Source organism: Erigeron canadensis, chromosome 1 (genome assembly GCF_010389155.1).
Source record: "Erigeron canadensis isolate Cc75 chromosome 1, C_canadensis_v1, whole genome shotgun sequence".
Lineage (NCBI taxonomy): Eukaryota > Viridiplantae > Streptophyta > Magnoliopsida > Asterales > Asteraceae > Erigeron > Erigeron canadensis.
Genome location: NC_057761.1, coordinates 10,764,341 through 10,784,763, shown reverse-complemented (window position 1 = coordinate 10,784,763; position 20,423 = coordinate 10,764,341). Strand labels below are relative to the sequence as shown.

At 33.3% G+C, this 20,423-nt stretch overlaps 2 protein-coding genes across 3 annotated transcripts; one reads left to right on the top strand and one right to left on the bottom strand.

Moving 5' to 3' along the window:
• Window positions 1-201: 201 nt before the first annotated feature.
• Window positions 202-9,095, bottom strand: LOC122584778 (putative ALA-interacting subunit 2). Of its 2 annotated transcripts, none has more exons than XM_043756836.1 (9): window positions 8,906-9,095; window positions 8,639-8,768; window positions 4,827-4,888; window positions 4,629-4,703; window positions 3,565-3,681; window positions 3,386-3,456; window positions 2,778-3,075; window positions 2,353-2,642; window positions 202-677 (listed from the first exon to the last, which is right to left on the bottom strand). In XM_043756836.1, exons 1-9 carry the CDS (start codon window positions 8,906-8,908, stop codon window positions 623-625), a joined length of 1,101 nt encoding a protein of 366 aa, XP_043612771.1. In that variant the 5' UTR covers window positions 8,909-9,095; the 3' UTR covers window positions 202-622. The 2 variants fall into 2 exon arrangements, with proteins under 2 accessions (XP_043612771.1, XP_043612772.1); XM_043756837.1 differs by having other exon boundaries at window positions 9,006-9,079.
• A 6,226-nt stretch (window positions 9,096-15,321) lies between these two features.
• Window positions 15,322-19,733, top strand: LOC122584741 (prefoldin subunit 6). Its single transcript, XM_043756794.1, has 5 exons — window positions 15,322-15,514; window positions 15,649-15,719; window positions 16,851-16,975; window positions 17,194-17,254; window positions 19,516-19,733. The coding sequence occupies exons 1-5, from the start codon at window positions 15,439-15,441 to the stop codon at window positions 19,570-19,572; spliced, it is 390 nt and encodes a 129-aa protein (XP_043612729.1). The 5' UTR covers window positions 15,322-15,438; the 3' UTR covers window positions 19,573-19,733.
• The last annotated feature ends 690 nt before the right edge of the window (window positions 19,734-20,423 follow it).

Genomic DNA, 20,423 nt, shown 5'->3' with positions numbered 1-20,423 from the left:
GTCTAAAACCATAATTCGTTCATAATACGTTAATGTGTCATAGTTATATTCCAGAATATTTATCCCTTAATATAAGTGTATAGATGATGATTGTAAACTAGGTGAGTTGTACAAGTATGTTTTTGCGAGAGAGAAAAAGGGTACAGGAAAGATGACAGAGAAGGATAATGGTGAAAAAAAAACTGAACTGGAATTCAAAAGTTGAGTCTAAAAACAAACCAATAAGAATGCAAGATACGACAAAGAGAACATCTTGCTTCACCATTCATATCACTGAAAGTCTACCAATAACAAACTATTCATCTAAAAGTCCTAATGTAAGCTCAAAGAAAACTCTAATATCACCATTGCATATCGCTTTACATTAAACAAACATTGTGTAATCACATAATGCATTGGCTGTATTATCCGATTCAGCAATTTGAGCGCTGACATCACCTATTGATCTTCTATGCTTACCCATATGTGTGTAGAGTGAGTTAAAGATACTATGACAGCTTATATAATTTAATCTCATTGCTTTTTTGTGAAGAAGAATCACTGAAAAAAGAAAAGCAGAATCTGCAGGAATCCAATTTCTTCTCTTATTTAAGAATACTTCTTTTGCTATGCAGGCGACTTTTTAACGAGAAATCTCCTTCCTGTTGCCAGATAAATACATTGTGTCTCCATATGGTCTGCCCAGAAAGAAACAGAGGAAATAGTTTAAAAAAACTCAGTTATAAAACTCTCAAACAAAGGAACATCCTATGAACACTGGTGCAATATTTACAGAAATTGCGGTGTCTATCATTGTAGTTAAACTGCAAAATTTCATCCTTAAACTATGTATTCTTGTTAGAAAAAGCATTGTAAGTTATAACTTCCATTTCTTCACAAGGGCATATCTGCAAAACCTGGAAAGTACGATGAGTCTAACTATCGAATCAAGTTCAAACTTAGCATAACATTTTGAGTCTAGCTTGGTAGTTGGCATCCCTGATTGCACCTAACTACAGTCAAAATTGTTAAGATTTCACATGCACCAAGAAGAGTGGTTATTCTTGATGTAGGTGTCTTCCTAACTACCATTGTAGAAACACATCAATCTATATGGTTGAACATCCAACCTGCATATGAAACATCTAGTCCACACAATCTCAAACAAGAAGTCTGCCATGAACTGGTATGCTTACACTCTGCTCAAACATGTAAGACTACTTTTCATTTCTCTTCCATCAAACAAAATTGCTACCAAGAAGGACAGGTAACAGATGTTGTATCTCCACCTAAATATGTGATACAACATGAAAATAGAATTGTGTTGTCTTTCCAGTTCTCTAACGACGGTTGTTATTCATTAGGAAATCCTTAACAAGGACAGCAAACACTAAAGAAGTGGAAGAAATCCCTACCAAGAAAAGGCCTGACATTAGTGATAAGCTTATAATTCTTCTAGGGAGATATGAGGATGGACTTAGTGATTATATTCTAAATCCATACTGTTAACTAGAGGGGGCAAATTCCACCCATTCAATCAATTAGGGTTAAGTCTTATATATAATGGATAAAATACAAAAAAACAAAAACAAAAGGCTTATAAAAACGGGTCAAATAGGTTATATGGTCAAAAGTCCCCCAAAGTGTACTTTTATTAATGGTCAAAAATTCCCCAAAGTGTAATTTCTATGAATTAAACCCTTAATCATTTATTTATAGAACATGCAGACTTTTATATTATAATAACATAGCTTTTCTAATCATATTTGATATGCTGATTATTTATGAAAAAGTTCACTAGTTCTACTAGACAAAACCTGTGGCGTGACCAGTCCCAAAATTTACCTGTTACCAACCTGCCCAAACCACCCACTTTGCCACCTTTAGCAAGATGGCTTTTTTTTTTCTAAATCGTTGGTCGTCCATAGGGTTTCTGTTTCCCTGTTTTATATATTATTCTCAACCCATGAACCCCATATACACCTTATTTATCACAGATTCCTCTCAGTTATGAATATCAATTCATATTCCAGGACAAACGCATGGCAAAAGTGTGAGCAAACCCCAACTCTCATCTCAACTAAAAACGCGGCCATGCTGTTGCACCCCTGACCATCACAACCACATGGTCCAGATCGGTAGCTATCTGCTCCACTACCTTTTATATGTAATCAGAATTTTCTCATGTTAATTTGCCAACATTGGACCTACATCACCTGCCACGATCATGCTCTCATTGATAATAGCTACAATGGACTACCAATATAACTCTTAATTGTGTGGTATCCAATGTAAATAAAAGCACATGAGTGCAGAATTTAGGTGGTATATGAAGTAAGAATTCACTTGGTATCTTGTGGACGAGTTAGTTACCTTGGATTTTTGACATGAAGCAACAAGAAAATTAGGGCAATCAATATGGCAGATGAGCCAACAAATATGTACGCTACCCCAAGAAAGCCATTCTTTCCTCCTAACCAGCTTGATGTGGAAAGTACAAGCATTTTTTTCCCACCAAAACTGTATGTATTATAATTGTTCATGAGATGTACTACTATGATGTCATCTTCTTCTAAATCCTCTTCAATTCTCCCATATAATTTACGAAAACTTGGAAAAGCAGCAGTCCGCATCCACACAATGAGATCCTCTTGATCACTAAGCTGAAATAATTTTAAAAAAAATAAGGTGTAAAGGTTCCATTAGTTAAAAGGTAACAGATATAACTATAAAAAAAATTCACTAGTACAGACATTGTAGTTCAAAAAAATAATAATAAAACAAGGTGGGACACTCACGGGGATAGTTGTATCTAGCTTTCCACCACCAACAAAAGAGCTATTCTGGAAATTGAAGGGATAAACCTGTTTGCCAAATTTGTGATCCCGGTCACTCTTCCATGCGATGTTTTTTTTTTCAACTTCCAATTTGTTTGTCCCGCGTGAAAAGGAATAGGTGTCGTTAAATAAACTCCATGCAACTAATCCACAAGGTACTACTGGGAGACCATTCTCAAGTGCTAAAGGTTCACAGGAACCTGTTTTGTTGTATCCTAGTCCACGTAGAAGCTGCTCATCACTTCTACTTTTTACGTACCTGATTGCACACATGTTTGAATCAATATGCATAAAATGATATAAGTTTAGAGACTTTCTTAAGAAATTGGAGAGAGTACAGTGGTTTTGTGAACTTACTGATAGAATAAATTCAATATTACACATAGAAGTAGAAACTGAAAACTGTTCATGAGAGATTGATATTGTAACCAACATAAATCATTTTTTGTATCTAACAAATTAAAGTACTATGTTTAACATCCAAGGATTAATGTTTCTCCTGTTTGGAAAAGGCAAAGTTTGACAAAAATACGGCTAAGACCCGAATCCAGAAAAATATTGTAACTAACCTCCTATGGTTTTGGTAATAGTTGTCCAGCTGATAATAGATATAAATTGGAGCTTTCATAGGCTTGTGCACCTACATCAAAAATCGAACCAACAGACAAATGCTTGATGAGACATACACTCAATAAAAGAAAATCATTTAATTGGCATAATTCGTCAGCTACAGAAAAGAAATTATCACCTTTAGATAACGGTGACAACTTTTCGGAGCTGATGCATTCTTGATATATGCTACCTTGTTGCTCTTAAACATGTCTGGAATACACTCAGTATCATATCTATCCACAATTTCATGAACCTACAAATGCAACGTAAAGTAAGTCCAGTTTAATAGACTTCTGACTATCTGTAGTACTATAAGCAGCAATAAGGACACATTTGCTAATGATTGGCTGTTTTGGGTTATGATTTATCTTAAGGGATTAGTTGCTTAGAATGTAAGAAACTTTGAACGAATGTCTATAGTAGGAAATAACTAAAGTTGTGTGTATTGTATGTAAACAACTTTGAAATAATGTTTATTGTATGTAAGAATTTCGTTTCAACCAATTACAATCTGACAAGTGGCACCTGTATATGGTTGCCACGTATGTAGTCTTACATACAATAAACATTTTTTCAAGTTGCTTACATACAATACACATAACTTTAGTTTTTTCCTACTATAGACATTCGGACAAAGATAGTTACATTCCAGGAAACTAATCCCTTATCTTAATCGTGCCAAATCAGATACTTTCGTATAATTATAAAGGCATCTCAAATGAGCTAAGGTCACTAAAAGTGTATACTTAATGTCTTAATGCATTCAATCTCCTATATACCATTAATTTAATATTGTGATTGAATAGTTATCTCAATCATATTAACACGCTAGTTATTTACCTAAAACTAAAAAGTGATCCCGACCAACCTAACCCTTTTTAGCTTGTTACCCAAACCATATAACCGCCCATTTGCCACGTTCGAAGCTGCCACCGGTATGCAAATGATGCACAATTACTTTCGTATTGGTGGAGTCACTACTCATTTACCTCATGGATGGATAGAAAAATGTTAGGATTTTTGTAATTTTTTAAAAGGAATTGCTAAAATTCAAAAGCTTATTCCACAAAATCCCATTTTTAAGGAGTAGGCATTATTGGAGGATCAGAAGAGAAAAAAAAAAACAAAAGAGGTTGCAAATTAAGAAAAATAACATAGCGAGGGCAATCAGTCGTGAGAGAAACAAGAGGTGAAGCTTACACTTTGAGAAGCATGAAGAGAAATTAACCCAACAGGGATGAAAATGACACCCATAAAAAAGAATGTCCCAATGACCTGAAAAGAAAAGCACATAAAGCATAAAATAACACGTACGACTATGAAACTTAAAATGAGATATATCAGTACCCACATCAAGATAGTTTAGTAACCAACAATTAGGTAAGATATGATGCATACCCATGCTGGTGTTAGAACAGGTTTACAAGCAGGGAGAGTTTGTTGGGTGAACTGATGTATAGCTGCAAAAGCACATGTAAACATCATTGATGTAATTTAGCGAAGTTTTTGATGTCAGAGCTTTTTATTACAGAAAGATGGCACCCACAATTAATAAGACAAGGACTTGGGTAGGGGTTTTACCAGGTAACAACCTAAAACTAGATGTACTTGAGTACAAATCCCATTACATTACATTACAATATCTATATCTATAATCTATATCTATATCTATATCTATAATACCTTGTAAAAGAGGAACCCACCCCGAAAAATCTCAAATAAGGAATTGAATTACCTAAAATATCCTCTCCTTTATTCATTAATTTAAACATCTCCACCTAATATACTTATAATACCCTTAATGAAATAATTTACAACATTACCTCTTTTAACATCAAATCATCAATTACTTTTATATTCACCACTATTGCAACCCCCACCACCCGTCGCCGCCATCACCATCACCGCCGCATTGCGCGGGCATATGACTCATTACATATAATAAAGCCTTCATAGGAGGTACAACTGACGCTAAAAGTATTGATGGGGTAAAGCTTAATAAAGTGCGAGTCATTGACAATAATCATGGGGGTTGAAAACTTGAATCATTATGCGAATTTTATGGTAAAATAAAAATAAAAAGTAATAACTGAAACTATGACTACCACTATGCTAAACCCACCACAACCTCTTGGTTTGTAAGACACTGCAGACAGTCACACATGCTGGTATAATGGCATTTGTTATAAACTTCTCTACATGTATCTTATTCTTCAATTGAATATATTCATTGTTATAGTTTGAACTTAAGAGTAATTCCAAGACTCATACCACAAATTGAACGTGATTGGCAGGACAAATTTAAATAACATAAAAGCATATCTCGATCACCCTATTTAATTCAATAATAATATACGAAGTTTCTAAATAATTTGTTAATTAATTTCACAAGCCAATAGTGTATTGTAGGGCTGATTGGTTTAAAAGGTCCTGAACTTGTCACTTTTTCTTAATATAGGGGCCAACGTAAAATTTCATATAACATGGGTTATAACATGGCACACACCGTCTATTTCAAGTACTAAAAATACCGGATGGTTATTTTGTGACACGTATGGTAGTTTTGGAACATGTTGGCAGCCATGTAGATCATGTTCTTCGTACATATAGTCAACACAAAAGCTCTTTTCTTTTCTTCATACATATAGACAACATTACCTCCTTTAACATCAAATCATCAATTACTTTTATATTCACCACTATTGCAGCCCCCACCACCCGTCACCGCCCGTCAATGCCACCACTGCCACCCGTCACCGCCACCACCATCACCGCCGCATTGCGCGGGCATATGACTCATTACATATAACAAAGCCTTCATAGGAGGTACAACTGACACTAAAAGTATTGATGGGGTAAAGCTTAATAAAGTGTGAGTCATTGACAATAATCATGGGGGTTGAAAACTTGAATCATTATGCGAATTTTATGGTAACATAAAAATAATAAGTAATAACTGAAACTATGAATACCACAATGCTGAACCCACCACAACCTCTTGGTTTGTAAGACACTGCAGATAGTCACATATGCTGGTATAATGGCATCTGTTATAAACTTCTCTACATGTATCATATTCTTCAATTGAATATATTCATCGTTATAGTTTGAACATAAGAGTAATTCCAAGACTCATACCACAAATTGAATGTGGTTGGCTGGACAAATATAAATAACATAAAAGCATATCTCGATCACCCTATTTAATTCAATAACAATATACGAAGTTTCTAAATAATTGGTTAATTAATTTCACAAGCCAATAGTGTATTGTAGGGCTAATTGGTTTAAAAGGTCCTGAACTTGTCACTTTTTCTTAATATAGGGGCCATCATAAAATTTCAAATAACATGGGTTATAACGTGGCACACACCGTCTATTTCAAGTACTAAAAATACCGGATGGTTGTTTTGTGACACGTATGGTAGTTTTGGAACATGTTGGCAGCCATGTAGTCATGTTCTTCGTACATATAGTCAACACAAAAGCTCTTTTCTTTTCTTCGTACATATAGCCAACAACCTTTACTTTTACTTCCCAAACTCCACAAACTCATCAGATCTTCCCACATAAATATCCCCTCAATATTTTTAATTCCCACATAAATATCAATTTCATTATTGTTACAAGAGAAATTTATCAACGGGTCACCACCGCTGTTGCCTTTATCCATCGGATCGCTGCTATCTCCACCGTCACCGGAATCGGCTGCAGCACCGCAAGGGATGATCATTCTTCTTCGCGTTGTTCGTGAGAAGATTGTTTATTATTAGTTGTATTGACAGGATTAGCGCTACTCAGTTGATTATATTTGCAAAAATATCGGAATTTCACAACCGTCACCATCTGACCATCATCGCCTCTATAGTCGCGACAATCACCACCACGACCATCATCACCTCTAAGCCGCCACCATCGCTGCCTCCACAATGGCCACATTATGGGGAAATAATTGATAAAATCTTGGTGGGTATTTCGGGTAAAGATTTATTGTTTTTGGTAAGAACTTGAAATAATGTTTGAAGCTTTAATGGAAAAAAGGTAAATATTGATAATAAATTCGGATTTTGAATCAGGTAAGAAAGATTGAGGGGTTTTTGGTAAGAAAATATATGAACGATTGTACTTTTATGGGGTTTGAGATGAAAAACAAAGGTAGGGAATTTGGTGGAATGATGAAATGCAGGAAAAGGATTTTGGGAATTATAGATTGAGAATGGTAGTTGGCTGGTTAGTGGTTGTGATGATAATAAAATAGTCGACATAATTTTTCTCCATCAGTCAAACACACACAAAACCAAGCCACGTAGACATCAAAAACCAGATAGTGGTTTTCGGTCCTATGTTATATGAGAATTGTCACGTTATACTTCACGTTATATGAACTTTACGTTAGCTCCTTAAATAAGAAAAAGTGACAAGTTTAGGACCTTTTAAACCAATTAGCCCTATATTGTAATTTTTGACTTGCTTAATTTATCAACTAATGATTAAAATTCTGAAACTCAGCAATTCAATAACAATTCAATGTTCATCGTGAACTTTTATATCATACCAGTTGTTGCTCTAACAACAAGCAATTGTAGTAACCCTAAATTCAATCATAAGAATTTACATTTGGTAGCAACTAGCAAATGCATACAAACTGGAACCATGATGGAATATTTGTTCCCTTTGTCAGTCAAACTAGTTATTAAAACAATGACTATTCCAAGATTTGAAGTCATAACCTCCTTTTGGTTTACAAGGCACTACTACGCAATAACGCAAAAGGCAACGTTGGTATGAGGTATTTGTCATAAACAATTTGTAAAAGGTGGTATAGTGCTAGGCAAAACATCCTGGCGGTCGTCTTGGTTAAATCTTACTAGTTAAACATCTTGAGGGATGGGCCAGGGTAAAAGTCTAGAAAATGGCCGCAAAACAAAAGTTTGACTTTCCCTTTCGATCCGTCTACTTTATAAACTTGTGTGCAAGTAGTTATATGGATGAAACAACGGTTGATGTTAAGGGTTGGGGGGGACGGGTACACCGCAAGTCCCTCAAGTCCAAGGGATCCAACATGTACATTTAATAATCTTCAACGGGCAAATGGAATTTTCGTGTTTCTTTAAACACTTATACATATCCGCTTAATTTTCATTTCACTATATATATATATAAGTATATAAGACTATATAGTAGAACAAACATGAAAGGGGATTGGTTACCTTTAGACCTCCTGCTGCTGCTGCTGCTGGCGCCATGAAGAATTACTAGTGGTGAGGCAGCAGTTGTTGACACATCACCTCCTCGTTCATCTACCTCTACATCCATGCTAATTAATTCTCTCTCAAATTCCTGTTTCATTCATTTATATAACAATTAAAACAACATTTGATAATTTTAATTATACCAAAATAAAAGACAATGAATTGAACCCATAATAAAATAAATATAAATATATAGATTTAAAAAAAAAAAAGAAGCAAGCATACCATTTTGTGAAACTTTATTACGGTTATGAATGAATGATGATACTAATAATAATAATAAAGGTGAATGATGAGGGGCGAAATCAAGAACAATAGATCATACCTGTTATTTTATTTGAAATATATATATATATAAGTGAAAGCAAGGAATATTAAAGTGGAGTGGTTATCAGGGATGGAATACAATTAATTGATTAATATAAGAAGAAGAAGAAGAAGAAGAAGAACAAGAGTAGTTGGTTTGCTTCGGTACTCGACAACGACTACCGGACATACTAACAAGACGTATGATTTGGATACTAGAAAAACAAAGGAGTGATTCAAATATGAGTATCGAATCTTAACTTTTAATTTTGATATAATGGTCATGATTCAACAACTTCACCGGTAAAGTTATACTCAATTTTAGGGGATCCTCATTCAAAAATAAACAAGCGTTTAAGTTTTATCATATTTCGATTTTCTTTCTCAAGTTTTATCATATTTCGATTTTCTTTTTAACGGTTAAAAATTATTGTATATTTGGGGTAGTCGGCAAAAAGCATCGTCAAGTTGTTTTGACAAGTTTTGGCAAGTCTATATCATATGCATTGGCAAATTTTGGCAAATCAATCGGCAAGTTGGATCGGCTAGTTTTGGCCGATTGCGGCAAATATTGGCAAGTATTTGGGAAGGTGAAAAGTTTACTTTTTTTTTGCTTTTTCTTGTTTTGTCTTTTTTGTGGCAAAGATTGGTAAGTTTGGCAGCTACACCATGACTTTTGGCAAGTTTTGGCTATATTTTAACAAAAAACACTTATCTTTTTATTGGATGAAAACTAGCCAATTTGTCAAACATTTGTCACTACACTCCCCTTATTTTTTTATACCGCCTAATAAAAAAAATCCTTGTTTAGAATAATGTAATTTGAGGTAAGTGATTTGTCTAAACTAAGCTTTGTCATAACAAAAGCACACACAACACATCCTAGGGGTATTGATGGGTCAAATTATTCGGGTTTTGGGTTATATGGGTCGGATTATTCGGGTTTGAGCCATACAAAATGTGACCCATAAACCGAACCGAATAAAGATTTGGGTTTTGGGTTTCGCGTTAGTTCGGGTTGGGTTTTTGGTTAACCCAAATTAACCAATTGAAAAGGTTTTGAAACATCTACAAAAACTTCCAATGTGAAAAATAGGATCAGTTGCTCATTTACATGTACAATACAATATTTTACAACATACGAGTTTTGAAGTACATCATCAGAAATTCAAAATTCAAAAAAGCAGATTACGCATGATCAGAATATTAGAATATAAAAAAGAAAATAGTACATACATTATACCAGTCTAATCCAAAAGAATGTTTCTTCTTGTATTTCAAGTCAAATTCTTATATATCTTATTACAATGAACAGTCACTCTAAATTCTTATATATCAAAATTCTTATATATATTAGTGAACAGTCATTCTAAACTTGAAGTACAAACAGTTCTTGTTTCCAAATTTTCAATAACAAATAACAAAATATCAGATAAAATTTATATATATTGAAAGATGTAATGGAGAAACAAAATTATAATTGTCGACTTCTACTAGTTTTCTTGTAACCATGTCATATTTATCACTATAATAATTCTAAAAATATATAAGAAGAATTTATTCGGATTATTCGGGTTAACCCAAAATAAAATTTTATCACCTACAACCCGAACCGATTAAGTTTATATGGGTATGCTTAACCAAATAACTAACCCGAAACCCGAATAACGCAACCCGCATAACCCAAACTCATTTGGGTCGGGTCGGGTTATCTGGGTTTGGTTAAAAAACGTCTTTAGGGCGCGTTTGGTTTGCGAAATATTTTTGCAAGAAATGGAATCTGATGGAATGGAATTTAAATTTGTCATGCGTTGATTGCCATAAGACTGAATGGAATTTAATTCCTTTTGTCTATTCGGTTCGTAAATCTGTTAACAGAATTGAAACGGAATTTTGGTAAAAGACCGAAACAACCCGACTCAACTCGACCAAAAGTTCAAAAAAATTTTAATTTTTTTTGGTACTGGCCGTAAATTTACGGCTCTCTTGTGGCTGAGAGCCATAAATTTACGTCTTAATTACAACTGACCGTAAAAACCTAGTCGTAAATTTATGGTTCAAATTATAACTAGCAGTAATTTGCTCCTGGATTTTTTTCTTCTCTAAAATAAAGTAACTCAATAATACAAGGGGCCGTAAATTTATGGTCCTAGGTCGTAAATTTACGGTCAGGTTTGCACAAAACCATTTTGACTCAAATTTGATTCAAACTATTTTCAAAGCTCAAAAGCTCAAACCAAAACACCAAAAAGAGTAATATCACATATTACAACATAAAGGATACATCTGAAACCTTTACCATTGAAATTTACATTAAAACGATCAAACGGGTCACATTACCTAAGTTGACATTAACCAAGACTATTCTATACTTTAAGTTACAAAAACCATGACTCGAAACTAATTTTTGCAGAAATATAGATTACCCAAATATGACAAAACATCACAAATGACCAAGAGTCAAGTTTAACAAAACAACAAGAGTATCATAAGCCATAATGAGGTAGGATGACTAAGTATCTATACTAAAAGTTCTATTCTTCCGCGAATGGACAATTACCTTCCAAAACACCTAGATCAACTTCTTATTAACACTTCAAATCAACAAGGGCTTAGTTCCTTCTTCTGGAACCACCTATAAAAATAGTAAACAACTAAAATATAAGCAAATGCTTAGTGAATAGACTTGCATACAAATATATATACGAAGGAGGGCAAAAACACAAAAGACTATCGCATGTAGCCAATAGTACCGTCGTACCATCACTTGCATACTCACTTTTGCGCTAACAACACATACATGGATCCATATACGCTAAACATTAATCAAAGAGGTTCTTAGGCCTCATCTCAATACAACTATGGGGTTCTTAGGCCCCGGCCTCAAAATTAGGCCCTAACGCCGAATCGATTACCACACACGGAATCCACCATCATATGGTAATCAACCCAACACACATATAAGAGTATGCAAAGTTACTCACCTCCTCCGTGGCTAACAACAATCAAAATTTCCACAACACAAATGACAATGCTTTCAACCTAGCAAATAATCAGAAAATTCATATAAGACTATATTCACAATCTTGGCTAACTCGATTTAGCCATACTAACAATTCACTATCATTCCTAGCCCACAACAAACCCATTGTGTCATTAAGTTGCTTTACTTATAAAAATCCATTATGATGCAAGAATGCTCATCATCATCTTCACCAAGTTCACCATTTCACTTTGACTAGTAAAGTGACAATTCTCATACTTTGAGTGTTACTAATATCATTCATATTTCAAATCATTTTCATCATGCATCTCAATAACAAAACCATATCATGAAAGAAATTGGGGAAAAATATCATGCACGGACTTAATCCCACAAACCCCCCAAATTTCCAATATTCAAGAACCTTAATTTTAAAAATTAAATTAAAACTAGGTTGTAGGAATCCTTACCTAGAAGAAGAGTATTAAAATCAAGAGTTGGGCATTCTTCCTTCTTTCTTCCTTAGGTGTGTTAACATGCACTACACACACACACACCCAATTCTCTCAATTGAAATTTTTCCCTAAAAGATTGTTATTATTACTATTGTTATTCACTTGAAAGATTGATTGGAAGAATTAAGGATGCAATTTACTTTTGATGGAAGAATTGAGAAGAGTTTGGAAGATTAAAACTTGAGAGGTAATGAATTTGTGAATCATCAAGGAAAATGGTTGGGCTATCCCCCCCTTTGCCACGTACATAATAGAATAAATGGGTATTTTATCCGCTATCCTCTAAACCAACTAAATTAACCCCATATCCAAAAATAAAATATTAAGAAATTATTTTAATATCAAAACTACAAAAAGGGGTTAATTTATTTATCTTAAAAATCTTGGAGTGTTACAAAGACCAAATTACCCTTACTCAACAATATTTTAATTATTAAAAATTTATGGATAAATTTAATATTAAATGCCAAATGCTGTGTATAAAAAACATAAAAAAAATATATTGTGGATATCTTTTTTATAATCTGACCATTGAACTCCAGGGACATAAATTTTGTTATAAAAACTCGCATAGTGCAAAATATCATTCCAGCAGATTTATAAATTCATAGAAATTGCAATTAACTAGAAGTGGCATATTGCTATTAATAAACTAGTACACCATCATAATAAAGCATCTGAGTACAACAAAATATGATGTTTTAAATCACATCTGGTGTCGTGTTAATGCACTGCAAGTTTAAAGTAAAAATAACAGCCACAAGTATCATCATACACACACAAAACAACATCAGAATCTCCGTAAATAAAAACCAATGTCGGGTTTCAATCAATCGTTAACATTTACGAGTTTATTCGTACATTCACGCACCAGAAATGTACATTCATATTTAAACCCCATTTTTTTATTTCTCGCAACAACGTGGGGGTAGAATGCTAGAATGTTCTATGGTTGTATCTTATACAATGTTTTTTTTTATTAATTATATATTCAATCGCCTTTTCATACTTTGTACATACATAATGTCGTTATTTCTTTTAATTTGTTAAGAAGGGTTCAGTGTAAAAAGGAAAAGGAAAAAGAACTCTCCAACGCTGTTTTTTTTTGTCTCAATATTCCGACAGTGTATGAGCGAAATTAAGATGTTGGCAGACCCTACCTCTTGCCTAGGTAAAGTGGTTGCTTCCATGATCTACCTAAATGATAGAAGGGCTGAGTGTATTTTGTACGTAATATTTAAATAATGTTTGTACATATTAAGTAAAAATAAATAATTGACGGAAATTTTTGTTTATTAAGTTAAAAAAAAACATGCCACTGGGTTGGTGGCCGATTAGTAAGGTCTTTAACCTTGAAAAAATCCACTTGGATTCGTAGTCCACTTCCTACATTTGTAACGGTAGATTATAGGGGGCTGTTCAAGAATCTTGGGTATCGTCCGAGGCATATGTGTAAGTTATGAGTAAAAATAAATTAGCTTTTGGTTCAAAAAAAAAAAAACTTAAAATCTGACTTAATGTATTAAGTTTTTACATATATCAAGTATATATTAAGTAAAAACGAAAACAAGGTCATTGTTAGGGGTGAGTATGGGTCGGTTTGGATCAGTTTTTGGCTAAAATCGAAATCCGAACCGATTTATTCAGTTTTTAGAAAACTAAACCATTGGATTTGGTTTTTATTTCGGTTTTTATTCAGTTCGGTTTGGATCGGTTTTGGTTTTTGTTCAGTTTTTTTCTAATTCTTTTTTTTTTTTACTTTTTTGTTTATGATGTTATAAATTTAATTTTCAATTGTTAACAAAAGAACTATGATATTAAAACTAAAATATAGATATGCTTTTTTTTAACCAATATGTTTTTTAGGTGTTAAAATTGAAATAACTTTTATAAAACGAATTGATTTTATTGTATTTTTCATCTAAAACATACAATATATATAGAGTTGTACACTAAAAAGACAAAAAGTTTAAATATATTAACATATTTACAAATTATAAGTAATAAATATAAATGTAATATGATATAGATATAAAATAAATTAAAATATAATGGGTTCGGTTCAGTTCGGTTTTCGGTTTTTTCAGTTCGGCTTTATGGGGTTTTTTCGGTTTTTGGTTTTCCGTTTCGGTTTTTGTTCGCCCCTAGTCATTGTACCACCTTTAAATCAATTACATTTACATCAACCTACATTATTTGACGCTTTCACCACCATCGATGGTCGCCTCCATCATCACCATTCGCCATCACCACAAGACCACCGTCGCCTCTACAACAGCCGCATTACGCAGGTACATGGTAGTTATTTAATAAATAATAATGTTTGTTGTATATATAGATTATGGGCTTTGATCATTTGAAAACTAAAATTTTCGTGAAAACTAGAAAACTGCCAAACACACTGTGATTTGAATTTAACACAATTTTTTTATAATATGTTTTTCGAAAACACATTGTGTTAAGTTCACATCACAGTGTGTTTGAACAATTTTCCGATTTACAACGCTATCAAAAACACACCGTGATTCAAAACTTAACACAACGTATTTTAGGTTACACAATAAAAACACATTGTGTTTTATAAAATCACATTGTGTTAAATTCAGATCCTGTGTTTTGATAAATTTTCTAGTTTTCACAAAAAATTTAGTTTTCAAATGAATATTTTACTATAGATTATAATTAATATATGTAGATGATAGTTTAAGATGGGTTTGAGAGTCCATAAATGGTATATGACCCAAAGGACTAAGTCGAAGCCCAACATTACTGTCAAGTCCGAGACCCGCTCGGCCTCTTTTGGTGAGCAACACACTAAACCGAGCCAGCTCCCTTCCTCCCTCTTTTCCTTTTCCCCAATCTTCCTTTCTTTCTTTCTTTGATAGTTTCTCACAGTCTCACTGGTCACAAGAATTAGACTCACAAAATATAATATAAATATAGAGAGTAAATCAATGGCTTCAGCAGCAACGAGAGAGCTACAGAAAGAGCTAGAAGGGAAAGCCAATGATCTTAGCAAAATCCAAAAAGGCGAGTTTCCTTTATTCATTCCGCTATACATATACATATATATATATATATAATATTGAATTTTATTTTTATTTGACATGATGAGATGATTTGATACTATTATTATTGTTATGATAAAATGAATAAAATTCTAGATATATCGAAAAACCACCAAGTGAGAAAGAAGTACACCATCCAACTTGGTGAAAACGAGCTCGTTCTTAAGGTATATCTTTGCTTTGTTTTACCTTCTCTCTCTCTTTTTAATAATAATTATTTCTGTATCTTTCTTTTCATTCAAATTGGAATGTCTTCAGCAACATTTTATAAGAGTATAAAATATATATGCTCATTATTGAAACACATAGGGCGTTTTTAGTTTTGGAAATTGTGTTGCAGTTTTCCATTTATAATTTTCTAGAAAATGGAAGGAGTTTTCCATCTTTTGAAAACAAACGAAAATTTTGAAAACGCATTCATAACTAGAAAATGCTATATTAAAAACGTGTTCTAATATACTTGGTGTGGGAGGTTGGTTTTTTTTTTTTTGGGGGGGGGGGGGGGGGGGGGGGGTCGAGGGGTGACGGGGGCATGTATGGGGGCGTAGGGGGAGAGTTAATATAATTCGAGGTTTTCAAAATTTAGAAAATGAATGTGAAAAAGAGTAAAAAAATGTTTTATAATTTCCCATAGAAAAGTGGAAAACACTGTTTTCTATGTTCTTGGATAACATTTTTTTAAAAACTATGATTTGAACGCGTTTCTAGTTTTTCATGTTTTCTTGGAAAACAATGGGTGTTTTCCCCAAGTAAACGCCCCCATAGTGATTCATTTGTTTAAATCAAGAAAGCAAACAAGTACCTGAAAAACACTAATTTAAGGTTTATAGGAAAGAGCAAATATTTTGGAAGACACACATACACCTTTTTTGTACTTTGATGCCTGTCAGTGCAAGTGTCAACACTGTCATCCTTCTTACGAATACAATTTCTACAACTACAATCATCATTTAAAGTGGAGTGACTATTTTTTTTTTGGAGTGACTAAATAAGAACCATTGCTCGAGCCAACAGTTTATCTGCCAAGGCGCCAAGTAACCATGTCTAGAGAAAAATAAAGTGGCATTTACTCGGTGATAGAGGGGGTTTTTTTCTTTTTTGTTGTTACAGGACTATTTATTGGTTAAACCCCTTCACCCTCTGCAATTTACCAAACTTGTACTTGGAAAAGAATTGAAAATGATATAGTATTACAAAATTTTTATATAAAAGCCAGATGCAAGAAAATTGTTTTCAAAGTATTTGCCTTTCTAGCTAGTTATTTCAGATTTGATTGTTATTTAATTGTGTTCGTATAGGAGCTAGATTTGTTAAATGAGGATGCAAATGTCTACAAGTTAATTGGACCAGTGCTCGTAAAGCAGGATCTTGCTGAAGCAAATGCAAATGTTCGGAAGAGAATCGAATATATTTCAGCTGAATTGTACGTTTACATTGTGTTACATGTTATCGTATTTTTTGCATATTCTGATATGCTTTCTGGATGCATTTCATTTTGTTGTTGCGACTTTCGGCTTTTTGCATATTTACATGCCAATAATGTATATAACCATCCAAAAATTAAAAGCTGCCATGGAGTACTTATCTAGAGTCATTCATTTGGTTAGATTATTTAACTGTCTATGTGAATTTTCACAACAGAAAGCGTTTGGATTCAACTCTTCAGGATATGGAGGAAAAGCAAAATAGCAAGAAAGAAGCGGTTAGTTACATTCTCACTGTTCATGTTGTAGTATATTGTAGAATATGATTTAATACATGAGGGTTTTGGTTGATATAAATATTTAGTCTATAAGCAATGCGAGTGTTTGAATGACATGTTGGTAAATTTTAAGCTTGCTGCATTTCGCTGCTTACTCCAAATATTCAGCCATTCTGCATTGTATTGTTCGATAAGTTTACTTAAGCATAATTTTAATTTAATTACTGCATTACATGTCAGTTGCATTTCATATGATTAGCAATACTTATTATGATAGCTGTCTAACAGATGGACATTTTTTCTATAATTTTAGTGGTGTAACATGTATACTGTGATGTCTCCCTGATAATAGGTGAAGTAGTAAATTTTATCCATTAGATTACAATCATACATTATACAAATGGTTGATCAAAATAGGTTCACCTTTCAAGCTATTATTGAATACCGTTCAAAGCAACTTCTTATTACCGCTTTCCCGGTTTCCGTTTTCATGAATTGTAAGATACCTTGAAGCTCTTTCCTCATCATGGAAGTAAAAGAGGTCTTCATTTTCTTTAGCTTTTTAGTGAGGGGGGTTGGAAACAACATATCGATTTAGCTCATTAAAGATGGGATTAGGAGAAAGTAGAAACTCAATTCGAATAATGGAGCCAAGTTGTATCAAAGCATTCGTATTTATCCTAGATTGAATGATCACAAACCATAAGTTTATTCTATTTTATTAGTTGGTCACATACTAAATAACAACATGTTGGTCCTTTAGTCACAGAGATATCATTACACGCTTACATACTAAATAAGAATGTGTTGGTACTTTAATTACATTACAGAGATGTCTATTTTACTTAGGTGGCAAGATGGGCAAGTTGATCATTTTGGGTGATGGGTCAAAATGGGTTCACATTGAAATTGGTCATATTTTTGCACTGGTTAATGAATTGGTCATTGTTAACTTAAATTATATAATTCTCATTACAGTTCCAAGTCATCGAATTAAAATGAGTATGTGTGACTCTTAACCCCTCCCCTTTTTGCCTAAAGTTTTTGATTTGACACCTTTCATATAGAACACAGCCCAAGGCAACCTATTTACATATTAATGGGATGAAATTGCCCCTCTACAGGAGATCATACTCATTTGGCGTAGTCTGCTTGTTAAGTAACTATGTTTTGGGGATTAGTGTTATATTTCATGTGGTGAAACAAAGTAGATTGACAAATCAAGTAAACATTATCAATCTTTTTGCAGGTTTATATTGAGTTCCTTCTGTTTGCAGTTCTTAGACCATTTTGCTACAATATTCGCTTTTGTGCTCTGTCATTCTTTGTATCCTTAAGCTAATTAAATTGCAGATCAAGCAGACTCATTGTTTGTGTAGGTTTAGTTTTGAACTTTTTCTACTTAAAGACGATTTTTTACTCCATATTATATTTCTCTCTATCATGTAGTTTCTTTTTATTCTTTGCTTTTGGTTGACTAATCTTGGTTGACAAATCATACAAGAGGGTACCCATCTTAATATGACTAATTTTAGAAATCTGTTTTAAGTTAAGTAAACTGATATGTTAATTGCATCAATTGATTTATTCCCGGATAGAAAGCAACAAAGTCGAATATAACGGTAGAGAAGAATTGTGAAATTGAAGTTTTTCCATCTAGAAGTTCATAGTGTTCTGAGATACAAGTATGTCTATGTTGAAAGTTGAAGGTACTATAATATAGTAGAAAACAAGTATACTCGCATTCCCTAGTGACTTCTGATTTGTTGTAGGAGTACATGTGATCTTTTTTCCCCATATGTCATCCAAGTAACTAGAAATGGCAAAGTGGGTGGTTTGTGGTTGGGTAACTTATCAAAAAGGGATTTGGTTGCAGTTCAAATAGCATTTCATGATCTTTTTCTTGCCTGGCACTAGACTTGCACTGTTCCTCCATGAGTGCTGCTAACGTATTATGTATGGCTTACAAATCTCATGGGTATCGTTTGATTTTAGTTGAATATGAAAGTGTTATTTGCTAGAAACCATTTGTACTTGGAAATTTGTAGGGAATACTTGGGCATTTGATTGTTTTTTTTTGGGTAAAAGGGATTTTACCCTGGTTAGATTTTAGACATTTGATTGTTAATTTCATTATAATATCTGAGTAGTGACCTCACAGTTCTTATAATCTAGCTGCTCGTATTTGGACATATACATTATGAAGATAAATCATTCAAGAATCAACTTTTTCAGCTTCTTTTTATATTTCCTTTTTGTAGATTTACAAGTTGCAGCAAAGGATTCAGTCTCTTCAGGCTGGAAAAGCCAAGGCTTAGTTTGTTTTACAAAAAGTGCTGTTTATTGTCCGATAAGTTGGTTGTCTCAGGATGTAACTTCTCTTATGTTTTTTTTTTTTTGAAAGGCAACTTCTCTTATGCTTTGAACTTCAATTGTTATTCAAAAGATGCATCTATTCCCATCCTACATGTTACATACATTTGTTCCATCTGTGTTATCATATGTAAAATTCAGAATTTAACATGGAGAGATTGATAGGATTTTCTCATGATTATAAAATCATGATTTTTATCACTGTTTGAGTGTTTGAGATTATTGTTAATGCGAATCCTATTCCCAACAAGCTAATAAATATTAATGAGTAGTTTATCTACTAGAGAAATGATATTATATCTTAGAGCTGTATTAGGGTATCTTTATTATAATTGAGTTTCTTTAACTGATATTACGGGGTAGCTTGGCTACCCAAGCTATAAGGTTAGCGTTTGTAACATTAGGGTTGTATTTTCTTAAAACTAGGGGCGGTGGGTGTAGTGATGGCGGAGATGGTGGTGGTGACGGTGGTGGGGGTGACAGTGGGGACGGTGATGGGGCGACGATGGTGGTGAATGTAAAAGTAATTGATGTTAAAGGTTGTGTTGTAGTTATTTCGTTAAAGGTATTATAGGTATATTAGATGGAGATGTTTAAATAGTGGTTAAAGGAGAAGAGTATTTTTGTTTTTTTAAAATCATTAAGTTTAAGCAAAAAAAAAAAAGGTGATTTTTTTTATTAGATAGTATAGATATAGATGATGAAACAAATCTTGTCATTAGGAAGTTTTTGTTTCTCAAATTTTAGGAACCTTTTTTTTTAATATTTCTGTTCTTTTGTATCAATACGGATCAAA